The sequence below is a fragment of the Macaca nemestrina genome, chromosome 15, assembly GCF_043159975.1.
Source record: "Macaca nemestrina isolate mMacNem1 chromosome 15, mMacNem.hap1, whole genome shotgun sequence".
In the NCBI taxonomy this organism is placed as follows: Eukaryota; Metazoa; Chordata; class Mammalia; order Primates; family Cercopithecidae; genus Macaca; species Macaca nemestrina.
The window spans coordinates 51252139-51273804 of NC_092139.1; the positions used below are offsets into that span (position 1 = coordinate 51252139).

At 44.3% G+C, this 21666-nt stretch overlaps 2 protein-coding genes across 6 annotated transcripts in view; one reads left to right on the plus strand and one right to left on the minus strand.

The window, feature by feature from the left end:
* The window catches only part of LOC105486887 (beaded filament structural protein 1), a 79324-nt gene extending 67618 nt beyond the window's left edge, over positions 1 to 11706 (minus strand). For 3 of the 5 annotated variants that reach the window (XM_071079708.1, XM_071079706.1, XM_071079704.1), the window contains exons 1-3: positions 11565 to 11705; positions 4465 to 4586; positions 1840 to 2062 (exon numbers count right to left, since the gene is read on the minus strand). The gene's annotated coding sequence lies outside the window, so the exon portion shown is untranslated. Of the gene's footprint in view, positions 1 to 1839; positions 2063 to 4464; positions 4587 to 11564 lie in introns of all 5 variants that reach the window. The other 2 variants (XM_071079707.1, XM_071079709.1) reach the window with 2 other exon arrangements.
* Positions 11707 to 11726: 20 nt separating this feature from the next.
* LOC105486859 (destrin, actin depolymerizing factor) overlaps positions 11727 to 21666 on the plus strand; it is a 35706-nt gene continuing 25766 nt past the window's right edge. The window contains exon 1 of the mRNA XM_011749942.3: positions 11727 to 11874. Coding sequence (XP_011748244.1) covers positions 11872 to 11874 — 3 coding nt within the window. The 5' untranslated portion in view covers positions 11727 to 11871. The remainder of the gene's footprint in view (positions 11875 to 21666) is intronic.

Below are 21666 nucleotides of genomic sequence, written 5' to 3' on the forward strand. Positions count from 1 at the left end.
TTTTTCTCTGAAAGCTTTTGGAAGTGGAGCCACACTTTATTTACCGAATATGCACTTCTTGTTTCTTGTAACCATGGTGCTCTAGTTGAGTGCGTCTTATGTCAGACTACTGCTGAGCCAATATTTATCATTTTAGAAATTTCCATGAGTCATAAAACAAACCTGCAACCCTCTTGCTGTACCGTCTATGGGTGTTTCTTTCCTAGAGTTGTTTAAAGTAAAAAGAAAAAATGCTGAACCTAGAATCCAACACTTGACATTTATCAGAACACTGATATACTTTCTCCTGCGTGGAGGCTGCTTCTCTGAAATTTCAAAAACCATTCAGCTCACATCCAAGGTGTGCTGCCTGCTGCCTGAGGTGCCCTGCCCACCCAGGACTCCAAAACCCTCTCCAGAGGGCCAGGTCTGGGCTGAGAAAGGAAGCTTTAGAGGTTTGCAGAGAGGAAGTGACTCACTAGCTCAAGGGGTGGGAGGGAAGGCTTTCCACAGGATACAGAATAAAAATGAGCAAGCAATTCCTTCCACCTCCAGCGTGGAAATTTTTACTAGGGGACCACCTCTTAACGACTGGGCCTGAATTTAGTGACCACTCACCTCCACTCCCACTTCCAAAAAGAAAAGTAAAGAAAAAGAAAAAAAAAAAAAAAAGCAGGACCAATTGCAACATGTGACGTGTTTGCCTCATTTACAAGTAAGGATGTTGAAGCTAATGCTGTTTGCTCCCTTTGTGTCAATCAGCTCCCTTTCCACAGACATGGATAGTTGGGAGAACCACATTAAGTCTACGATCTAGAAAACTACAGCAACTTATTGCTTTTGCCATTAAAACAAAACAAAACAAAACAAAAAAACAACCCTCTAGAGCCCTGTTTTGTCTAGAGCCCAAGGCCTAGAGTTTTTAAATCAAAATTTAAGAGCCTGCCTTAGTATTACTAGAACAGGATACTTCACAAATTGCTAAGACTGTGCCAGGCACTCAGTATCTCTTCTGTGGAGTTCAAGCATCACCTTTTAGAGCTCTAAACTAAAGGCGTCAAATTAGTCAACATCTTGAGTTTACAGGTGAACCAGTAAACCAGTATTGGTCCATGGCCTGTTAGGAATTCGGCGAGTGAGCATGACCACCTGAGCTCCATCTCCTGTCAGATCAGTGGTGGCATTAGATTCTCACAGGACTGGGAACCCTATCGTGAACTGCTCATGCAATGGATCTAGGTTGCACGCTCCTTGTAAGAATCTAATGCCAGATGATCTGACATGGAACAGTTTCATCCTGAAACCACCACGCCCCCACCATCCCCCTGCCGCCCGTCTGTGGAAATATTGTCTTCCACAAAACCAGTCCCTGATGCCAAAAATGTTGGGGAACTCTGATCTAGAGTTGAAGACCTCACCGAAGGACTGGTAATGGAAATACTGGAGCAAAACAGTTACAGTAAAAGGCACTCAAATTTCAAATCATGACCATTGGCCTTTGGCTATCTGTTTTTGGTGTTTGTTTTCCTTGAATACAACTCAGAGTTCCCTCATCAGGAAGAGCTGGCTTTCTTTGGCTGAACCATCATTTGACATCCCTCCTTCTACCCCCAAGAAGACAGGAAAATTAGGAAGTAAGCCAGAGCAGATCCCAAAAAAATAAAAAAACAAAAAGGAAACCCATTACATATCTACATCTATCTTATGTATCTTGGTCCGTAGGGTCTAATTTTTTTTTGGTAGGAACATCAGGCATGCTCTTCCTCCAAATATCCAACTTTGAATAAACTCTCTAGCCATCTCTTCTATATTCATATTCGCCAACATAAGTGAGGAATGATGTCATTAACAAACACTCACTTCCTTCCTCTGTGGATGCTCCACTCATCAAAGATCCAGTAACATCTCCCAGGTGTGATCTGCTGCACCAGGTAGGATCCTGAGAATTCCCAAGGGAACCTGGGCCAAGTTTATCTTGGCATTTCTGTTTTCACTTGTGATCTCCTTATTCATCTTCATATTCCTGGTAGCTAACACGGCCACAGCTGGCACACAGTAGGACTTCAGGAAACATCCGTCAAATCTAAATGAAAAAATGTTCAATTAGATTTGACCGTGGCTTCCCATTGTGAATATAAATAAGATGTCCACCTGCATGTGTTGGTATCACCTCCATATCCCAGCAGGGCTTCAGCACTGCCCTGACATTACCTGGCAGCCTCTGGGGTGGGCCCTTTACTGGTTCTGAGTTTTTCCTGCCTTGCAGTAGCAGTGGGTGAGGCAGAAGTCTGCAGAGAATAATGGGATGAGTTGGGGAAAAATGAGTCCCAACCAGAGAGCTTGCCACGACCAGCCCATTGCTGTCTGTGACATGCTTTTTCCTCCTCTGACTGTCACTTTCCTCCCTTTCTTAACCACCATGTGAACCAGTCCTTTCACTGTTTCTAAAGTGACTTATTCTGAGCTTTTAGAAAAGCTCTCTTGTTTTTACATGTTAAGGTTTAGAGTGAAATTTCTAGTCTTTTCATTCCTATCCTTCATGATTTTATGACTTGTGATTACACTCAATCCTACATGCTGAAGAGTCTGAACTCATTTCATCTTTAAAAAAATACTCCATTTCCTTGTTTGCCTCTTTCTGAATATTTTGTGGTTCATTTTTCTTTCTCCGGAAGTACAACCACCAGATCAGAAGTGTAAAAAGAATGTATCATGGAGGCTGGAGTAGTGGCTCACGCCTGTAATCCCAGCACTTTGGGAGGCCAAGGCAGGCGGACCATGAAGTGAGGAGATAGAAGCCATCCTGGCTAACACAGTGAAACCCCCCCGTCTGTACTAAAAATACAAAAAAATTAGCCGGGCACGGTGGCAGGTGCCTGTAATCCCAGCTGCTTGAGAGGCTGAGGCAGGAGAATCGCTTCTACCCGGGAGGTAGAGGTTGCAGTGAGCCAAGATCGCACCACTGCACTCTAGCCTGGGCAACAGAGCGAGACTCTGCCTCCAAAAAAAAAAAAAAAAAAGAATGTATCATGCTTATGAAAAATTGAAGACAACTTGGAGAGATCACCAGGATATAGTGCTGAATGAATGAATAAAAACAAGCTGCAGTCCTGCATGTATTGCTCAGACCATTCGTATTTCATAAAATGCTCTATATTATAAAGTTCTGGAAGGTTCCGTGTTGATGAGAGGTGTGATGCCCACTGTGACCTTGATGTGTGTATGTGTATGTAAGGAACTATGGAACTATGGGACTGTTCATTTATCCTTGCACTGGATTTGCTTTTTAGAACATTTCCCAAAAACTTTCCTGAAATATTTAACATACTAGATGGGCTTCAGGGCAGTTCACGAGCTCCCTAAGATTATAGGCCAAACTTTGTGAGTAGAAACAAATGTCCGTCTTTCTAGAGAGAGGGTTTATACTTTTGTGTTTTTTTGTTTTGTGTTGTGTGTGTGTGTTTTGTTTTTGAGACGGAGTCTCTCACTGTCACCCAGGCTGGAGTGTAATGGTGCGATCTCGGCTCACTGCAACCTCCGCCTCCTGGGTTCACGCGATTTTCCTGCCTCAGCTTCCCAAGTAGCTGGGATTACAAGTGCACACTACCACATCAGGCTAATTTTTTGTATTTTTAGTAGAGACAGGGTTTCACTATATTGGCCAGGCTGGTCTCGAACTCCTGACCTCGTGATCTATCCACCTTGGTCTCCCAAAGTGCTGGGATTACAGGCATGAACCACCACGCCCAGAGGATTTATAAGAATCCCAGGCCGGGAGCGGTGGCTCATGCCTGTAATCCCAGCACTTTGGGAGGCCAAGGCAGGCGGGTCACAAGGTCAGGAGTTTGAGACCAGCCTGGCCAGCACAGCGAAATCGCATCTCTACTAAAAAATACAAAAACTTAGCCAGGTGTGGTGGTGCGTGCCTGTAATCCCAGCTGCTTGGGAGGCTGAGGCAGGAGAATTGCTTGAGCCCAGGAGGCGGAGGTTGCAGTGAGCCAAGATTGCGCCACTGCACTCCAGCCTGGGTAACAGAGTGAGAGTCTGTCTCAAACAAACAAACAAACAAAGAATCCCAAAGGGAATATATATGGCCCAAGAGGGACTAAGAACCACTGGTTGAGATAATTGTACCACTTTATACTCTGTTTCTCATGGTTTAACTCAAGAAGCATGCTATTATCTGAAAAACATACATAATTGGTCAATCTTTAATGTTATAAAATAGTGGCATATGACTTTCATTCTACCATAAAGACTAATAATCAATAATGTTACCATGTGGTACTGTATCCTTCCCACGAATATACTTAAATATATTTAGCCTTTTCCTAAAATAGATGCCAGGGCCCTTGGGGCTGTCTGATCCATCAGCACCAGGCTATGGGCAGTAAGGAATGTTCAGAATGTATTTTCTACAGCTTCTATTTCTTTTGCTTTGCCAATTAACCTCATCCGTGGTGGTAAGCAAGTAACAAGACATACCTCATTTCTCTTGTTCAGCCTCACTCACAGGTGCTGTGTCATGTGGCCTGATGGTAAAGGGCTTGGGATCAGATCCTGAACTCCTCTGGGCTCCCAAGGAAAGTCTCTTCACCTTACCCCATCTGTGGGATGAGGCCAGTGATAATATCTACCTGTGGCAGTCACTACTGGTTATCTCCCAATATCCATTTTCCCCTTCTTCCTTAGTAAAGGAACAACAATGTCTTAGCCGAGCACACTGCGAGTTAGAGAACAGACCGTGTTTCCCAGCTTCCCTTGCAGCCATATGACTAAGTTCCGGTCAATGAGACAAAAGGAGAAATCCTATATAGTACAGGGTATGTGGTCTAGAAATATGGTATAAAAGTTTCTATGGTATAAGTTTCTGGAACCCTCCCTTCCTCCCTCCCTCCCTTCCTTCCTTCCTCTGGAACCGTTCCTTCCTTCCTTCCTTCCCTCCCTCCCTCCCTTCCCTCCTTCCCTCCCTCCCTCCCTCTGGCACCCCTCCCTCCCTCCCTTCCTTCCTTCCTCTGGAACCCTTCCCTCCCTCCCTCCCTTCCTTCCTTCCTCTGGAACCCTTCCCTCCCTCCCTCCCTCCCTTCCTTCCTTCCTCTGGAACCCTTCCCTCCCTTCCTCCCTTCTTTCCTTCCTTCCTTCCTTCCCTCCCTTCCTCTGGAACCGTTCTCTCTCTTTCTCTCTCTCTCTTTCTGACAGAGTCTCGTTCTGTTGCCTCCCAGGTCAAGCAATTCTCCTGCCTCAGCCTCCTGAGTAGCTAGGACTACAGGCACATGCCTGGCTTATTTTTGTATTTTTACCAGAGACAGAGTTTCACCATGTTGGACAGGCTGGTCTTGAACTTCTGACCTCAGGTGATCTACCCTCCTCAGCCTCCCAAAGTGCTGGAATGATAGGTGTGAGTCATCCCCCGCCCCCTGCCAGTTTCTGGGATCTTTCTATAAAAAAGGGGATGCTTATGCTGGGCAACATAGGGAGATCTTGTTTCCACACAAAAACATTTAAAAATTAGCTGGGTGCAGTGGTGTGCGCCTGTGGTCCTAGCTACTTGAGAGGCTGAGGTGGGAAGATTGCTTGAGCCTGGGAGGTTGAGGCTGAAGTGAGCTGTGATCGTGCCACTGTACTCCAGCCTGGGTGATAGAGTGAGACTCTGCCTCAAAAAAAAAAAAAAAAGGATGCCCTTCTTTATCTTTTTTTCCTCCTTCTTACTGCCTAAAATGTAGAAGTAATAGCTGGTATTCTAGCAGTCATCCTGGACTATGAGGTAACCTTAGGAAGACAATCTATGCACAACAAAGCAACAGTATAGAAATTGGGGCCAGGTGTGGTGGCTCATGCCTGTAATTCCAGTGTTTTGGGAGGCGGAGGCAAGAGGCTCATTTGAGTCCAAGAGTTCCAGACCTGGCTGGGCAACGTGGCAAGACTCTGTCTTTACATACACAGACACACACACACACACAAATTAGCTGGGCGTGGTGGTGGTGTGAGCTTGTGGTCCCAGCTACTCAAGATTGGAGGACTGCTTGAGCCCAGGAGGTCAAGGCTGCAATGAGCCGTGTTTGTACAACTGCACTCCAGCCTGGGTGAGAGTGAGACCCTGGCTAAAAAAAAAAAAAAAGAAAGAAAGAAATTGGGTTTTTACCACCACCAAGTCAATATAACAAATCTGAATTGTTTGCCTCTGTACTTCTTTTATGTGTGAAGTAAACCATGTACACATACACACAAATGTAATAAAGCCTTAAGCCACTATTTTGTCTTTGTTACTTATAACCAAACACAACCCTTACTAAACTACCACTTCTTTGATTCATTTAAACTACTGCTGCTACTGCTTTTTTTTTTTTTTTTTTTTTTTTTGTGAGATGGAGTCTCGCTCTGTCGCCCAGGCTGGAGTGCAGTGGCATGATCTCCACTCACTGCAAGCTCCGCTTCCCAGGTTCACGCCATTCTCCTGCCTCAGCCTTCTGAGTAGCTGGCACTACAGGCACCCGCCACACATTACAGGTGTGAGCCACGGTGCCCGGCAAAATGCACAAATCTTAAGTTTTGACAAATGTATATACCCATGTAACTTGTTGTTGTTGAGATAGTCTCACTCTGCTGCCCAGGCTGCAGTGCAGTGGTGTGATCTTGGCTCACTGCACCCTCTGCCTCCTATATACCCATGTAACTTGAACCCCTAACAAATTAAAAAAAAAAATGACGATCACCCCTGAAAATTCTGTCAGGCCCCTCTGTAGTCAATCTCCACTCCCACCCTATTTAACAACTATTCTGATTTTTTTCACTACAGTTTTGCCTGTTCTAAAATTCCTCAAACTTTTAATAAACTGTCAGTGGAGACTAAGCAGATATTCTCAACTACTGTAGGAGGGATATAAATTGGTATATCCTTTTTAGAAGGCTATCTGGCAGTATGTAATTAGTAAAATAAAATTTATGCATTCCTTTTGACTTAGTAATTTTATGGGAGGAATTTTCTGAGAGGTCTACCAGTTCATGTATGCAAAGAAGGCAGTCCCAAAGCTGTTCACTGAAGCATTGTTTGTGAAAGCAAAGGATTGGAAATAACCTAAATGCCCATCAGTAGGGGAAAAGTTAAATGAATGAACAGTCACACCTTGCAGCAATTATAAGAAATGATTTACTGATATGGCAAGATCGCCAGGACAATCATTAAATGCAGAAAAGCAAGTTACAAGATGCTACATACCCAACATAAAACCATTACACAGAACACCAATAAAAACAAAACAAAACACAAAACATATGCCCAAGGTGTATTTCTGTTAGTCCATACCCCAAACTGACATCAGTGGTTACCTCTGAGGAGAGGACTAGGATTATGGGAAAGGAGAGAAGGTGCTCAACGGGTTTTTCCTTTGTTGTATTGTTTGAATCTTTTACAATAAAACTACACACGTGTCTTAGAAGATGAAGTTATTTTTAAAAAAGACTACTGATGGCCGGGCATGGTGGCGGGTGCCTATAATCCCAGCACTATGGGAGGCCGAGGCGGGCGGATCACCTGAGGTTAGGAGCTTGAGACCACACTGGCCAACATGGTGAAACCCCGTCTCTACTAAAAGTACAAAATTAGTTGGGCATGCTGACGGGTGCCTGTAATCCCAGCTACTCGGGAGGCTGACGCAAGAGAATCACTTGAACTCAGGAGGTGGAGGTGGCAGTGAGCTGATATCCTGTCACTGCACTCCAGCCTGGGTGACACAGCAAGACTCCATTAAAAAAAAAAAAAAAAAAGACTACTGACAAAATACGGATAGGAGATAGGAAATAGGTGAATTTGTGGAGAGGGAGGAGAGAAATTAAAGTTTTTTTCTATGCTATATATTGACAGTGTTATGTCTCCCAGCAAAGGAGCTTTCCCCAGCCTATCTATTAATACACATCTCTCTTCAGGCTCCTCGTTAATGTATCATTTCTTCTTCTCTGCCACTTACATCAATATATTAATGGTTTTAAATGAAAGTGCCTATATGTTCACAGATTAAGTATGCAAAATGTTTTCTAAATGAAAAATGAAATATACCAATCTCATATTTAAGGAGAGACCTTACGTGTCTTAGTCTGTTCGGACTGCTATAGCAGAATACCATAAACTGGGTGGCTTACAGACAACAGCAATTTACTTCTCATAGTTCTGGAGGCTGTGAAGTCCAAGATCAAGTCGCCAGCAGTGTATGGTGAGAGCCCACTTCCTGGTTCATAGATAAACCTTTTTGCTGTGTTCTCACAATGGTGGAAGCAGCAAGCAGCAGCCTAGGACCTCTTTTTTTTTTGAGATGGTCTCGCTATGTCGCTCAGGATGTAGTGCAGTGGCGCAATCTCAGCTCACTGCAACCTCTGCCTCCCGGGTTCAAGCAATTCCCTGCCTCAGCCTCCTGAGTAGCTGGGATTACAGGTGCCTGCCACCACTCCTGGCTAATTTTTGTACTTTTAGTACAGACGGGGTTTCACCATCTGGGCCAGGCTGGTTTTGAACTCCTGACCTCGTGATCCACCTGCCTTGGCCCTCCAAAGTGCTGGGATTACAGGTGTGAGCCACCGCACCCGGCCTAGGACCTCTTTTATAAGGGCACTAATCCTATTAAAGGGGGCTCTGCCCTCATGGCCTAATCATGGTCCAAAGGCCCCAACTTCAAATATCTTTACATTGAGGATTACCTTTCAACTTCTGGAGGGCATAAATATTTATTAGTTTATAGCATTGTATGAAAACTCTTTTCCTCTTTGTGGAGAGGAGGAATGTCACTATCTAGAAAACCTGGGTGTTAAATGCAGAGGCTGAAGTTCAGTGGGACCTAAAAAAAATGGGGGCTCATCTTAAGTTGTGATAAACTGATACAGAAGCTTGATAAATTGTAAAACATCTTCAGATACTTGTTCACTTACTGAACATTTATTAAACACCTACTATGTATCAGGGGCTATGCCAAGTTCACACATATGCATCTTAAATATCCCATGACCTCAAGGAACTCCCAGCGTAATCTGGTAGTAATGGCAAATGCACATAAGTAATTACAGAGCTACAGTAATTGTAGGGAAAAACCATAAAACCTCCAAACTCAAAGTATAGCATCTGCATTTCCTGGGGTCATCTAAGACTCCACTCCTCAACTCTGGAATCTGCATTTTAACAAGGATCCCAGGTGACTTGGATCTTTATTAAGATTTGAGAAGTGGCCATGCTCAGTGTCTCACGCCTGTAATTTCAGCACTTTGGGAGGCCAAGGTGGCCGGATCACCCGAGGTTGGGAGTTCCAGACCAGCCTGACCAACACGGAGAAACCCCATCTCTACTAAAAATACAAAATTAGCTGGGTGTGGTGGCACATGCCTGTAATCCCAGCTACTGAGGAAGCTGAGGCAGGGGAATTGCTTGAATCCCAGAGGCGGAGGTTGCAGCGAGCCGAGATCGCACCATACCACTCCAGTCTAGGCAACAAGAGCGAAACTCAGTCTCAAAACAAAAAAAAGGTTTGAGAAGTGATGAACTCTGGGATTATAGAAGGAACTACGGGGGTGAAGGAGTTGGAAGGGGTGGGGGGCAGGAAGTTAAAAAAAAAAAGCAGCAACTACTATTGATCCTTGGGAAGTGGTAAGAGAAGTCTTCAGATGTGAGGGGTGATAGGAACATTCCAGGCTGAAAAATAAGCAGGCCCATGATCAAGGTAGTTAGAACTAGTAAGAGGTGTTCTGTTATGAGAAGTTTCGTCTGGGGGGGGCAGTGGGCACTTAGGAAAATATGGGAGATAGGGCAGAAAAAGTAGGCTGAGGCCAGAGGCAGAAGGGCCACACTGACCCGCTGAGGGTTATGGAGGAAGCCACAGAAAATTTTAAGCAAGAATGTGACAAGACCAGTCTTATGTTTGGACATAACTCTGGTGGCAGAGTGGAGGACGAAATGCAGGAGAGGCTGGAGCAGGCAGGCAGGCACGTATCCTTAAATGAGCACCACTCACTTTTGGACTAGAAAGGAAGTCTGAATATTAAGAAGTGTAGAGGCCACAGGGTCCTATGCAAACTGAAAAGCAGAGGGTTCCAGCTGCAGTAGGATACAGGGGGTTCCTTCTCAGCTCAGGAGTGTGGCCTTGGACTGGCATCTTCAGCATCACCTAGGAGTTGTTAGAAACGCACATTCTCAGGCATCACCTTAGAAGTAGTGAGGGAACCTTGGGGATGGGGCACACAAATCTAGCTTTGAACAATTTTTCCAGGTGATTCTGATGCATGCTAACGTTAAGAACCACTGCTCTAGCCCGCCAAAAATCATGTCTCAGGTGGTAAAGGATTAAAACTGCACAACTTGCTTACTGTCCTTTTTAAAAAGAACGAGGGTAATAAGAAATGGGTTTCTATGTTGAGCGGGGCAGAACAAAAGCCACATACAACCTAGATTTTATATAGTGCCAGAAAAAAATACTGACCATCGTGTCCAAAAGCCTCATATTTGGAGAATTAAAATAGTTTTGGTCGAGGCCATGATGTTCTCGGTAACCTAAATTAATTTATAAAATTCTCTCTGTTCCCTTTATTTCCCACAAAAACACCCGCAGCAAAAACGCTGGGATTCATCTCGGCCCTCTGAAAACCGTGTTTCCGACGCAACCGCCCATTAGAAAAACACAATTCCAAATTAAAAACCCGGAGAACTGAGCGGCGGGGCTGGCGCCACCGTCCCGGGACAGCGCGGCCTTTCCCAGCCACACCCCTGCGCGCCGCCGGCCTCCTTCCCCGGCAGTTCCCAAAGATAAATAAATCTTCCTTGTTTTTCCAGACCTGAAATTAACGGTGACTCACAGAGCACTCTGCATGGCCACGGTCGCCTCGGGAAGGAGGAAAAATGTGCAGATTTTTTTCCCCTCACGCGAGGGCAGGACAAGCCAGGCTGGGCCAATCAGGGGAGGGCGGCGGGAATCGCACCAAAGTAGGTAAAAAATGCGGGAGGCGTCCCCGCCGCCGCGGCCCGCGACTCCGCTCCCGCGGGTCCTCCCCCAGCGCGTCCCCCGTCCTCGGGCCCTACCCCCCACACCCCCAACATCCCTCTCCTTCCACCACTCTGTGTCCCTGTCTCTCACCTCTCCCTTATCCCGCTCCTCCCCCAACTCTGTCCACTCCCTCACCTCTCCCCTTCCCTCCCCTATCACCCCCCCACTAAGTGCCCCTCGCCCCCTCCCCACACATCCCCCGCCTCTCCCCACTCTGTCCCCTCTCCCTCACCTCTTCCCTCCCCTCTCCATCCCCTTCTCCCCCAACTATGTGCCCTTCGCCCCTCCCCGCCAAATCCCCCTGCTTCCCACGCTCTGTCCCCCTCTTCCCCAGCTCTCCCCTCCTTTTCCCCTCCCCGGCCCCGCCCCGCCCCCAGCGGCAAGAACACCTGGCCAGGTGGCTGCCTCCCCCCGCGCGAGCCTTGCCTGCACAGTGGGTGGAGCGTCAGGGAGCCCCGCCCGAGGAGGCGAAGAAAGGCCACCCCTCTCCCATCATCTTTTGCCCGCCCCTCGCCAGCAGGAGCCAGCCTAGTAAGCCTTCTAGTCCCCTGCAGACGAGAAAGCACGTACCTTCATCCTTAAACACTTTCTAGTGAGGGAGACCCCGCCCCGCAGCCTAAACCAGGTGAGGGAAGTTCCCCTCCGGTAGTCTGGATAGCCGCCGGGCGGGGCGTTGCCGGACCGGCTGGTTGCGTAGCAACGGCGGGAGGTGCGTGACGTGCGCAGCCGCGTTCCGTCCCGAGGCGCGCCCGCCACGGGGTAGGCTCGCGCCGCCGCGTCAGCTCAGCGCTCGGTCCCGCGGCTGTGAAGAGGACGCTTTGCAGACTCGCTGCCCGCCAGCTCCCAACCCCGCGTCCCTGCGACCGCCGCGGCGAAGATGGTGAGTGGGAGGGAGGCCGAGGCGTGGGCTGAGGCGGCCGGGAGCTGCTGGTCTCGGGGGCGCCGCGGAGTCGGGGATAAGGGGGTGAGCCGTGCCCCAGGCCCGGGAGGGACCCGGCCCGGCTGCAGTCTCCGGGCCGCGCGGTTGTGGGGCGGGGGGTCTCCGGGCCTTCGTCGCCAGCCATCCTGGCTGGGCCCTGGCGCCCCTGGGCGGATCCGCGGCCGCTGCGCAGCTCCCAGCTGGGGCGAGGCCGCCGCCCAGAGCGTGGCCTCTGCGGTGCCTCCAGACCGGGCCTTGCAACAACTGGCCGGGGTCGAGCGCCCCCACCCGCTCTGTGAAATCCATCCGGGGGGCTGCACACCGCGGCCGAGGAGTGGGAGGCGGGGGGCGTCGGAATCCGGCGACCGTCCTTGTTGGCGTGGGTTTAGTTCCCCAGAGCTAGCGCTGAGGCGCTCGGCGACTTGTGCGCGTTCCAGCCCTTGAGGTCTGTCCATCTCAATAAGGAAGCTAAAGCTTTTATGGAACAGCCCTAGAGCACGGAATGATCGCTAACGAGCAGGATACTGGCATGATTTAGAACGGGGTGGCCTTGCAGCCTCTTTGTTTTTTTTTTTTCTTTTTATCTGGCAGTCGGCTTCCAGCAGCACTCTGGTCGTGCTTGTCAAGCTTGGCAGGGTCTCTTTTAACCCTTCCCTGCCCGATCTGTCCGTGTATGGTTAGAATTTTTTTTCTGACCTGTAGACAGTTGGACTCTGCCAGAACTTGGTGCGCAGGGTGTGGGCATGATGCTGGGATGCTGATACAAGCAAATTTAAGAGCTTTAAAAACCATTAAAATACTAGAGTCACCAAAAAGTAAACAGGTGCTCATTAGTATATTCTATATGATGGACATTTTGCTTAATTTACATATTTTCCCCCTTTACATTGTGTCCCTCTAATTAGCTATTTAAAAACAAACGTATTCTCAACTGAACTATCAGATGGAACATTTTGTCATTTTCTTTAGTCTGCACACACTGTTACCATTTTTGGTCAATGATTTGCAGGCATAGCCTTACCAGACTTTGCTAGAAATATTACGTTCTAATTGCATCTGTCTGTCTAGAAGCAGTTGGTACCAGCTTATCTGCATACAAACTGTTTTCACTGTGTAACAGTTTTGGTTTTCTTAAGTTATTGCAACTTTCATGAAATGCAGGCGGCCCCTTAGTAAAAAGAAAAGATTAACCGGTACTTTCTTGATGACTGTAGGTATGTATGTAATAGGGATTTGATACGGTTCAGTTTTTGGTTTTTCTTTGGTTTAATGCTGAAAGCTACGAAGTATCAGCATCTTAAGTCTAATATTTAATTATTAAAAATTTAATAATATTTTAAATGTATATGCTATTTTATACTAAAAGACTTAATCTAGGGGCTTATGAGTTACGGTACGTTTAAGACCAGTCACTCTGAAAGTGATTTGAAGCTGACTGGCGTCTGCTCTAGAGACTTCTGATTTGACATTATACTTTTTTATTGAGTGTCTAATACAGACTTTATTTTTCTGTTTGAAAATAAGAGACCAAACATTTTACGTTTAGTTAAGTGCTTAAGTTAAATGCTTAAAGTGTAACTAAATGCAAGGAAGGAGGAGTCTGTTATATTTGCTTGTTCTTGTGACAAGTGGGAGAAACAAGAATTAGAGATGAGCGGTTTCCAAATACGTTTCAAAATTGTTGGCTTTAGGGAGATCAAGAAGACCTTACAAGTTACCTTTGGAGTTCAGAATATAGACCCCCCATTTTTAAAGGTTATTTTTGTTTTTAGCCTTAGGAGCGCAGGAGCATCTTTGTTTAGTCCAGTGATTAGAGAATATTGTGGGTATTATCCCGGAGTCTAGCACTTTTCTTTTAGCTCTTTTGGTTGGATGCTTGGTTCCAAGTTTCTTTTAAGATTAAATTTTAACTACCGATGGGTTTGTTCTAAACTAGCAGAATCACTTCCTTGTACTCACCAAGTCTTCGAGAAGCACCTGAAATAAAGCGGTTTGAAAACAACTGGGCACTTGAGGATGAGATAAGATGTTTTCAGATGTCTCACTTTATAGTGTTAACCCCCTCCCCCAAGAAAAAACAAACAATGTCTGCGTCCACATGAACCACAATTACAGACCCCAAACAAAACTGTGTGTGTGTCCGTATTGGGTGTGCCAGCCTCCTTGTATAGAGATTGTTTAGTAGCCCACCATCAAGTTACTATAGTTATTTGCTCAGTAGTTCTACTGGATATGGATTGAGACATCACACCTAGACTTGCCTAGCTCCTCTTGTAACCAAAGAGTTTCTTTACAGCATAGATATATATAGCTTCTTGGAAAGTAAGAGTGTGTAGTCTTGCCCCCAAAGTAGAGTTAAAAGGTTTGCACAGTAATCTAACCCTTAACATTATCCTAATATGAACTGTGGTCTCAGACTGAACTAACTGGCACAGTATTCAAGTATTCTGATACTTGGTGATTAGCAAAAACACTACAACCCAGTGAAATAGGTTGGGCATGTATTCACATGCCTATTTAGCATATGAGAAAGCAGATTGTAGATGATTAATTGACTTGAGACAAATCACCTTTTCCAACTCCAAGCTTTAAAATAATAATTTTGAAACATTTTAAGCAGAAAAGTACACAGAATCACAGATCCTTTTGTGCAGGAAAAAAAAGGGCTGTCTTATTGCCGTATTTCAGGTTTTTATGTTGTCATTACAGCTAAATATGCATCGTCTTCCTCATCCTATTCTCTTCCCTCCCCAGAGTTATAACTATTCCTGCGTCAAAGACATAATAATATCCTGGTTGGTTAAGGAGATGATTTTATTCAGGCTGTTGCAATTAGGAGAGCATTCCTGATTGCCTTATCTGAAAATATGCAACAGGCCAGTTCTTTGCAGTTACCTGTTTCCCAGAACACAAAACACATGGGGTGGATTAACCATCACTGCTTTCCGAGAACACAGGGCTCAGGTAAAGTTCACAGTAGTCACCTGAAATTGATATTCATTGGTAGTTCCATACTTTTAGCTACTTAATCATATGTATTGCCTTGATGTGCTTTTAAAACTTATGTAAATACTACACTTCATGTATGCTTTTGCAGCTCTGTGAGAAAAAATTAAACTATGGGGTGGGTTTTTATTTTTTATTATTTTTTTGCAAGGGGGGGCAGCTTTTGGGTGTATTTGTAGCTTTGATTCTTCAACTGCTGAATTGTGTTCTTTTGTATGACTATGCAAGTTTATCCATTCCCCTGTTGGTAGACATTTGGCTGTTTCCTAATTTTTTGCCTTTTTTTTTTGGTCTGTTTAAACTTTTTATAATAGGCAATTTCCATGTCATATATTACTATATATTACTTCTGTAGCCCCAGTGTGTATCTCTCCATGGTATATATCTAGAAGCGGAAGCTCTGGGTTGGAGCGTACATATTTTCTACTCTACTACTGGTTCGTTCTGGTTGTATTTCATCATCAACAGCTTGTTTCTACATTGCCTTTCACCACTTAATAAGAGACTTGAAACCTTTGCCAGTCTGATGGTTGTGAAATGGTTTCTCATTATTTTATTTTGCATTTCTCTGATTACTAGTGAGCTGACTCTTTTTGTATGTTTATTGCATCTTAGGTTTTTGTTTTTTTTTGTTTTTTTTTTTTTTTTTGAGACGGAGTCTCGCTCTGTCACCCAGGCTGGAGTGCAGTGGCCAGATCTCAGCTCACTGCAAGCTCCGCCTCCCGGGTTCCCGCCATTCTCCTGCCTCAGCCTCCTGAGTAGCTGGGACCACAGGCGCCGCCACCTCGCCCGGCTAATTTTTTTGTGTGTTTTTAGTAGAGACGGGGTTTCGCCGTGTTAGCCAGGATGGTCTCAATCTCCTGACCTAGTGATCCGCCCGTCTCGGCCTCCCAAAGTGCTGGGATTACAGGCTTGAGCCACCGCGCCCGGCCGCATCTTAGGTTTTTACATGCATGTTGCATCCTGCAAACGTGACCATTCTGTAAATACTTATCATCTTCACCTAAGCTTATTTACAGAGCCATAAAGTAAATATAACAGTAAGAAAAAAAAAAAAATCAGCTGGATACAGTGTCCCATACCTGTCATCCCAGCACTTTGGGAGGCTGAGGCAGGAGGATTGCTTGAAGCCAGGAGTTGGAGACCAGCCTGGGCAATATAGTGAGACCTCATCTGAACAAAAAAATTAAATAAAAATTAGCTGAGCATGCTGGCATGTGCCTATACTTCTAGCTGTTTGGGAGGCTGAGGTGGGAGGATTGCTTGATCCTGAGTGTGAGAGGCTTCCGTGAGCTATGATTGCACTACTGCACTCCAGCCTGGCCACAGAGGGAGACCCTGTCTCAAAAAACAACAAGAGCATGATTATCAATACCAGAACCTCATACTGAGTACTAATATTTCTCTTTTCTTGGACATAAATTTCTTTCCAGGCCCCTTAACCAGCTAATTACCAGAAGTTCAATACACTCTCTTAATTCTAGCCACCCGCCATTTTTAGGCCCCTGGTAGTGGTAGAATGTAGAGTGACTTAGGGCAGAGTTCTTTCCTTCTTTGCTGAGGGCTGTAGAGATTAACATCCCTCACTTTACACTTACACCCTCTTTCCTGGCAGTTCCTCTAGCCAAAACGTAAAAACACACACAGTAAATATATGGAAACAATGCACTTTCTGCTAAAATTTGCTGTGTACCTAAAACTTCTCTAAAAAATTAAAAGTCTGTAGGCAGGTGTGGTGGTGTGCGCCCGTAATCCCAGCTACTCAGGAGACTGAGGCAGGAGAATCGCTTAAACCCGGGAGGCGGAGGTTGCAGTGAGGTAAGATTGCACCATTGCACTCCAGCCTGGGTGACAGCGAGACTCCATCTCAAAAAAAAAAAAAAAATTAAAAATCTAAAAAACAAACGTGCAAAACAAGTAACCATGACTGACTTTCCTTCTTTTCTTTTTCCTTTCCTTTCTTTTCTTTTTCTTTCTTTCTTTTTTTTTTTTTTTTTTTTTTTGAGACAGACTCTCTTGCAGCCACCCAGGCCAGAGCTCACTGCAGCCTCCATCTCCTGGGCAGAAATGATCCTCCCACCTTAGCTTGCGGAGTAGCTGGTAGTACAGATGTGCACCACCACACCCAGCTAACTTTTTAAAATTTTTTGTAGAAAGGAGATTTCGCTATATTGCCCAGACTGGTCTCAAACAATCTTCCCACTTTGGCCTCCCAAAGTGTTGGGATTACAGGCGTGAGCCATCGTGCCTAGCAACTATTTTTCGTAAATAGAATTTGTTTAAATCAAAATTGTGTTTAACTTAGCATACAGGAAGATTTCAAACTTTTGAATTTCTATGTTAGTATAACTTTATGTTTTCTTTCAGTAATACTTTGAGATGAAGCACGCTATATTTGAAGTTTGAAAAAAACTTGCAAGTCTTGAAAAACTGAATTTAACATGTAAATGCGTTGTTTTTGTCCACAGAACAACACTCTAGTCTCTGAGTAACTAGAGCTAGTCTCTTCGTTGTACTGTCATTTGCATATGTAAACCACAGAGCATAATAAATAAGTAGAATATTGTGAAAGCATTTTTTTTTGTTTTGGAGGCAGGGCCTCATTCTGTTACCCAGGCTGGAGTGCAGTGGCATGAACACAGCTCACTGCATTGTCCACCCTCAGGCTGGGTCAGTTCTCTTCCTCAGCCTCCTGAGTAGCTGGGACTATAGGCACGCGCAACCACTTCCAACTAAGCTTTGTATTTTAAAAGCTTTATATATATAAAGATGGGATTTATAAATATAAATTTATATATAAAGATGGGGTTTATAAAGGCGAGGTTTCACCATGTTGCCCAGGCTGGTCTTGAACTCCTGAGCTCAATCGATCCACCCACTTTGGCCTCCCAAAGTTCTGGGATTACAGGCATGAGCCAGTGAGCCCAGCCGTGAAAGTATCTTGAGCTTACTTCCCTTGTGGCATAACATTCCTCTCTAGATTGTCCATGAAAGTCATACACAAAGATTTACACCTAATACTTCAGCAATATTGTAACCACAACTTTTCTTCTGTTCCTGCCTCCTTTCATTGATGTTAGAAGTGAGAAGTTTTCACTTGGAATTGTGCTTCTGAATTATCTCCTCATTTTTCTTGAAATTTTACAATTGGGAGAGGCATAGACTTAGACAAATAAACATCAGGTTTATTCGTCTCAGTAATACTTTGGGCCAAAATGTTATATTAATCATTGAATCTGCTGTATTAAGACCCCCACTGAGTTGAATATTTAATCTAGAGTGATTCTTAGCTCCAAGATTAGTCTTCTAGTAGCTGATACTGTAATGCTTACATGCTGCCAACACTATTCCATGTTTTGCTTTGTTATGTTAAAATTGAAGGTCAGTTTTATGTAGATTTTTTATTTGGAGGTTCTAGCAGGGGAGCGCAGCGAGCGGCTCATATAACCTTGACCAAAGACCGGTTCTCCTCTGTTGGAATGGTCATCCTCTTCTACCGAGTGCATAGCTTCTAGAGGGACGCACATGGAGTGGTGAGGGAGGAAGGGGACACCAGCCTAGCCAGCCAGATCAGCCAAATCAACCCTGGTGATCAATGGGGTGACGGATGTCGCAGCCAGATCACCCTCACGTCCTATGTAGATTTTTTAAAAGCAATTGATTTCGGTAAAAAATGCAATTAAGGTTTTTAAATTAACAATGTAATCTCTAGTTGAAGGTGTGAAAAGACAGAACTCTGTTGAAACAGGGCATAGATGAGTGCTTGAAAGATAGAAACAAGTTCATACTACAGCTGGAAGATCATTTGTCATTGTGTTTGTGCTTTTGGATCACATCAAAGAAAGATTGTTTACTCCTTTGAACATTTTTACATTACTTCATAGGTTGTTATTTCTGTTTGCCTTATCACAGAAAAGCAAATGAATTTCCTACCCTTGTTTCTATCTTGGCTTGCTTTCAGAAAATAGCTTGTAAATGTAATTAGTGTTTATTTTAAAATGGGTTCACAGCTTTTCTGTTGCTATTTTCATGTACAGGAGCATCCCTAATCTAAAAATCCAAAATTCTCTAAAATCCCAAACTTTTTGAACACCAACATATTGCCACAAGTGGAAAATTTTACATCTGACTTCATGTGGCAAGTCACAGTCAAAATGCAGACAAAACTTTATTTCACACACAGAATTATTAAAATATATAAAATAATTTTCAGGGTATCAGTATAAAGTATATATGAAACACAAATGAAGTTTGTGTTTGAACTTGGGTCCTATCCCCAAGCTATATCATTATGTATATGCAAATATTCCAAAATTTGAAAATATCTGAAATGTTTGGTAACGGAAGGTACTTAACCTATAGTAATAGAACTAACGCTACAGCACGGCACAGGCAAATACAGATAAGGCTTCTCCAGCTTGCTCTGGGGCAATCTTTGAAGTCAGTTGTTGAAGCTTAGGAGTTTTCAGGAATTCTCAAATCATTGTAAGAATCTGCAGCCTGACCAACGTGGAGAAACCCTGTCTCTACTAAAAATACAAAATTAGCCGGTCGTGGTGTCAGGCACATGTAGTCCCAGCTGCTTGAGAGGCTGAGGCAGGAGAATTGCTTGAACCTGAAAGGCGGAGGTTGTGGTGAACCGAGATTGTGCCACTGCACTCCAGCCTGGGCAATAGAGCAAGACCCTATCTCAAAAAAAAAAAAGGAAGTATTAGAAGAGTTGGGCTACTTTAGCTAGAGTTTAGAGAAGGCCTCTTTTGAGGTAGGACTTACACGGCGATAAAGAGCTAGCTGTGTGAAAAGCATTTGGGGCAGAAGGAACTCTAGGTAGAAGGGCCTGTAGAAGAGAATGGTCTTGACATTTGCCAGGGACAGAAAAAAGGTTTGTGTGGTTAGCATTCAGTCAACAAGGGGGAATTAAGTAGGAAATAGATCATAGGCAAGAACTAGACCAGAAAGGGCCATTAGGTTAAAGGTGAGGAATTTGAATTTTATTCTGATGGCACCAAGAAGCCATTGGGTGTGTGATGGTGGGGAGGTGTTAAGTAGTGTAGTGGAATGAGAGATGATTTATCCCTGTGGTTGATGTGTAGAGATGTACAAATGGGGACAAAGACCAATTAAGAAACTATTGTTGGCTGGGTGTGGTGACCCACGCTTGTAATCCCAGTGCTTTGGGAGGCCGAGGTGGGAGGATCACTTGAGGCCAGGAGTTTAAGACTACCCTGGGCAACATAGAGAGACCCCATCTCTACCAAAAAATAAAACATAAATAACCAGGCATGGTGACATATACCTGTAGTCCTAGCTACTTAGGAAGCTGAAGCAAGATTACTTGACCCCAGGAGGTTGAGGATATAGTGAGCCAAGATCACGCCATTGCCCTTCAGCCTGGGTGACAAAGCGAGACCATGTCCGTAAACAAACAAATAGCGACACACCCAACTATTGCTTTATTCAGATGGTAGATGGTGGTAGCTTGAATTAAAATTTGTTAATAGTGGAGTTAATGAGAGGTGGTAAGATTGGATATATATTTTGGGGGTAGAACTGGAAGGACTTAATGATAATTTGGATGTGTGGCATAAGGGAAAGAAGACTCTCAAACGTGGCTTCTAAGGCTTAGACCTGATCTACCAGATATTTGATGGTGTCATTATGCTTGGGAGCCTATAAAAGAAGCTAAAACAAAATAGTTTAGCAAAAATTTAGGTTCTTAGAATTTTGAGGAATAAAAAAATTGATTCAGAAGTTTTATGAATCTTTAAAATACCGTAATTTCGTAGTTGATTATAAGAGTAGTATATGTTCATTGTAGAACGTTAAGAAAAATTTAGCTGTAATGACAGTTCCAACCAAAGTATTAACATTTGGGACATTTTCTTTCAAGCCATTTAATTTGTATTCTCATTTTTTCGAGAAGTAATTATTAGCTACCTTCTAGGAACCTGGCACTGTTGTTGTAGGCTCTAGAGATTCAATAATATACAAGAAAAAAATCCCTGTGCCTATGAAGTATACATTCTTTTTTTTTTTTTTTTTTTTTTTTTGAGACTGAGTCTCACCCTGTTGCCCAGGCTGGAGTGCAATAGCGCAATCTTGACTCACTGCAACCTCCACCTCCCAGGTTCAAGTGATTCTCCTGCCTAAGTCTCCTGAGTAGCTGGGATTACAGGTGCACGCCACCACGCCTGGCTAATTTTTTATATCTTTAGTAGAGATGGGGTTTCAACTGTGTTGGAGAGGCTGGTCTTGAACTCCTAACCTCGTGATCTGCCTGCCTCGGCCTCACAGACTGCTGGCATTACAGGCGTGAACCACTGCGCCCGGCCCTGAAGTATACATTCTAATGGGAGAGACAGTTAAGAAATAAGTAAACAAATAAGATTACAGATTTTATACATATTATGATGGAAATAAGGGAATGAAACAGTGACTATCTGGAGACTGCCAATATAGATTTTTCTCACACACTTGAGTTCATCTATAGAGAATAAAACTGTATTTCCCATTTCCCAGTGTGACATGAGTGCCAGGATAATTCAGTGGGGGGAAAATAGTGTTTTCAATAAGTGGTGCTGGGACAATTGGATAGCCGCACGCAAAAGAACGAATTTGGATCCCTACTTTATACTGTGTGTTGTATTTAACTTAAAATGGATCATAAATCTAAATGTGAGCACTAAAACTATGAACTCCTAGAAGAACACGTAGGTATAAATCTCTGTGAACTTGTGTTAGGCAATT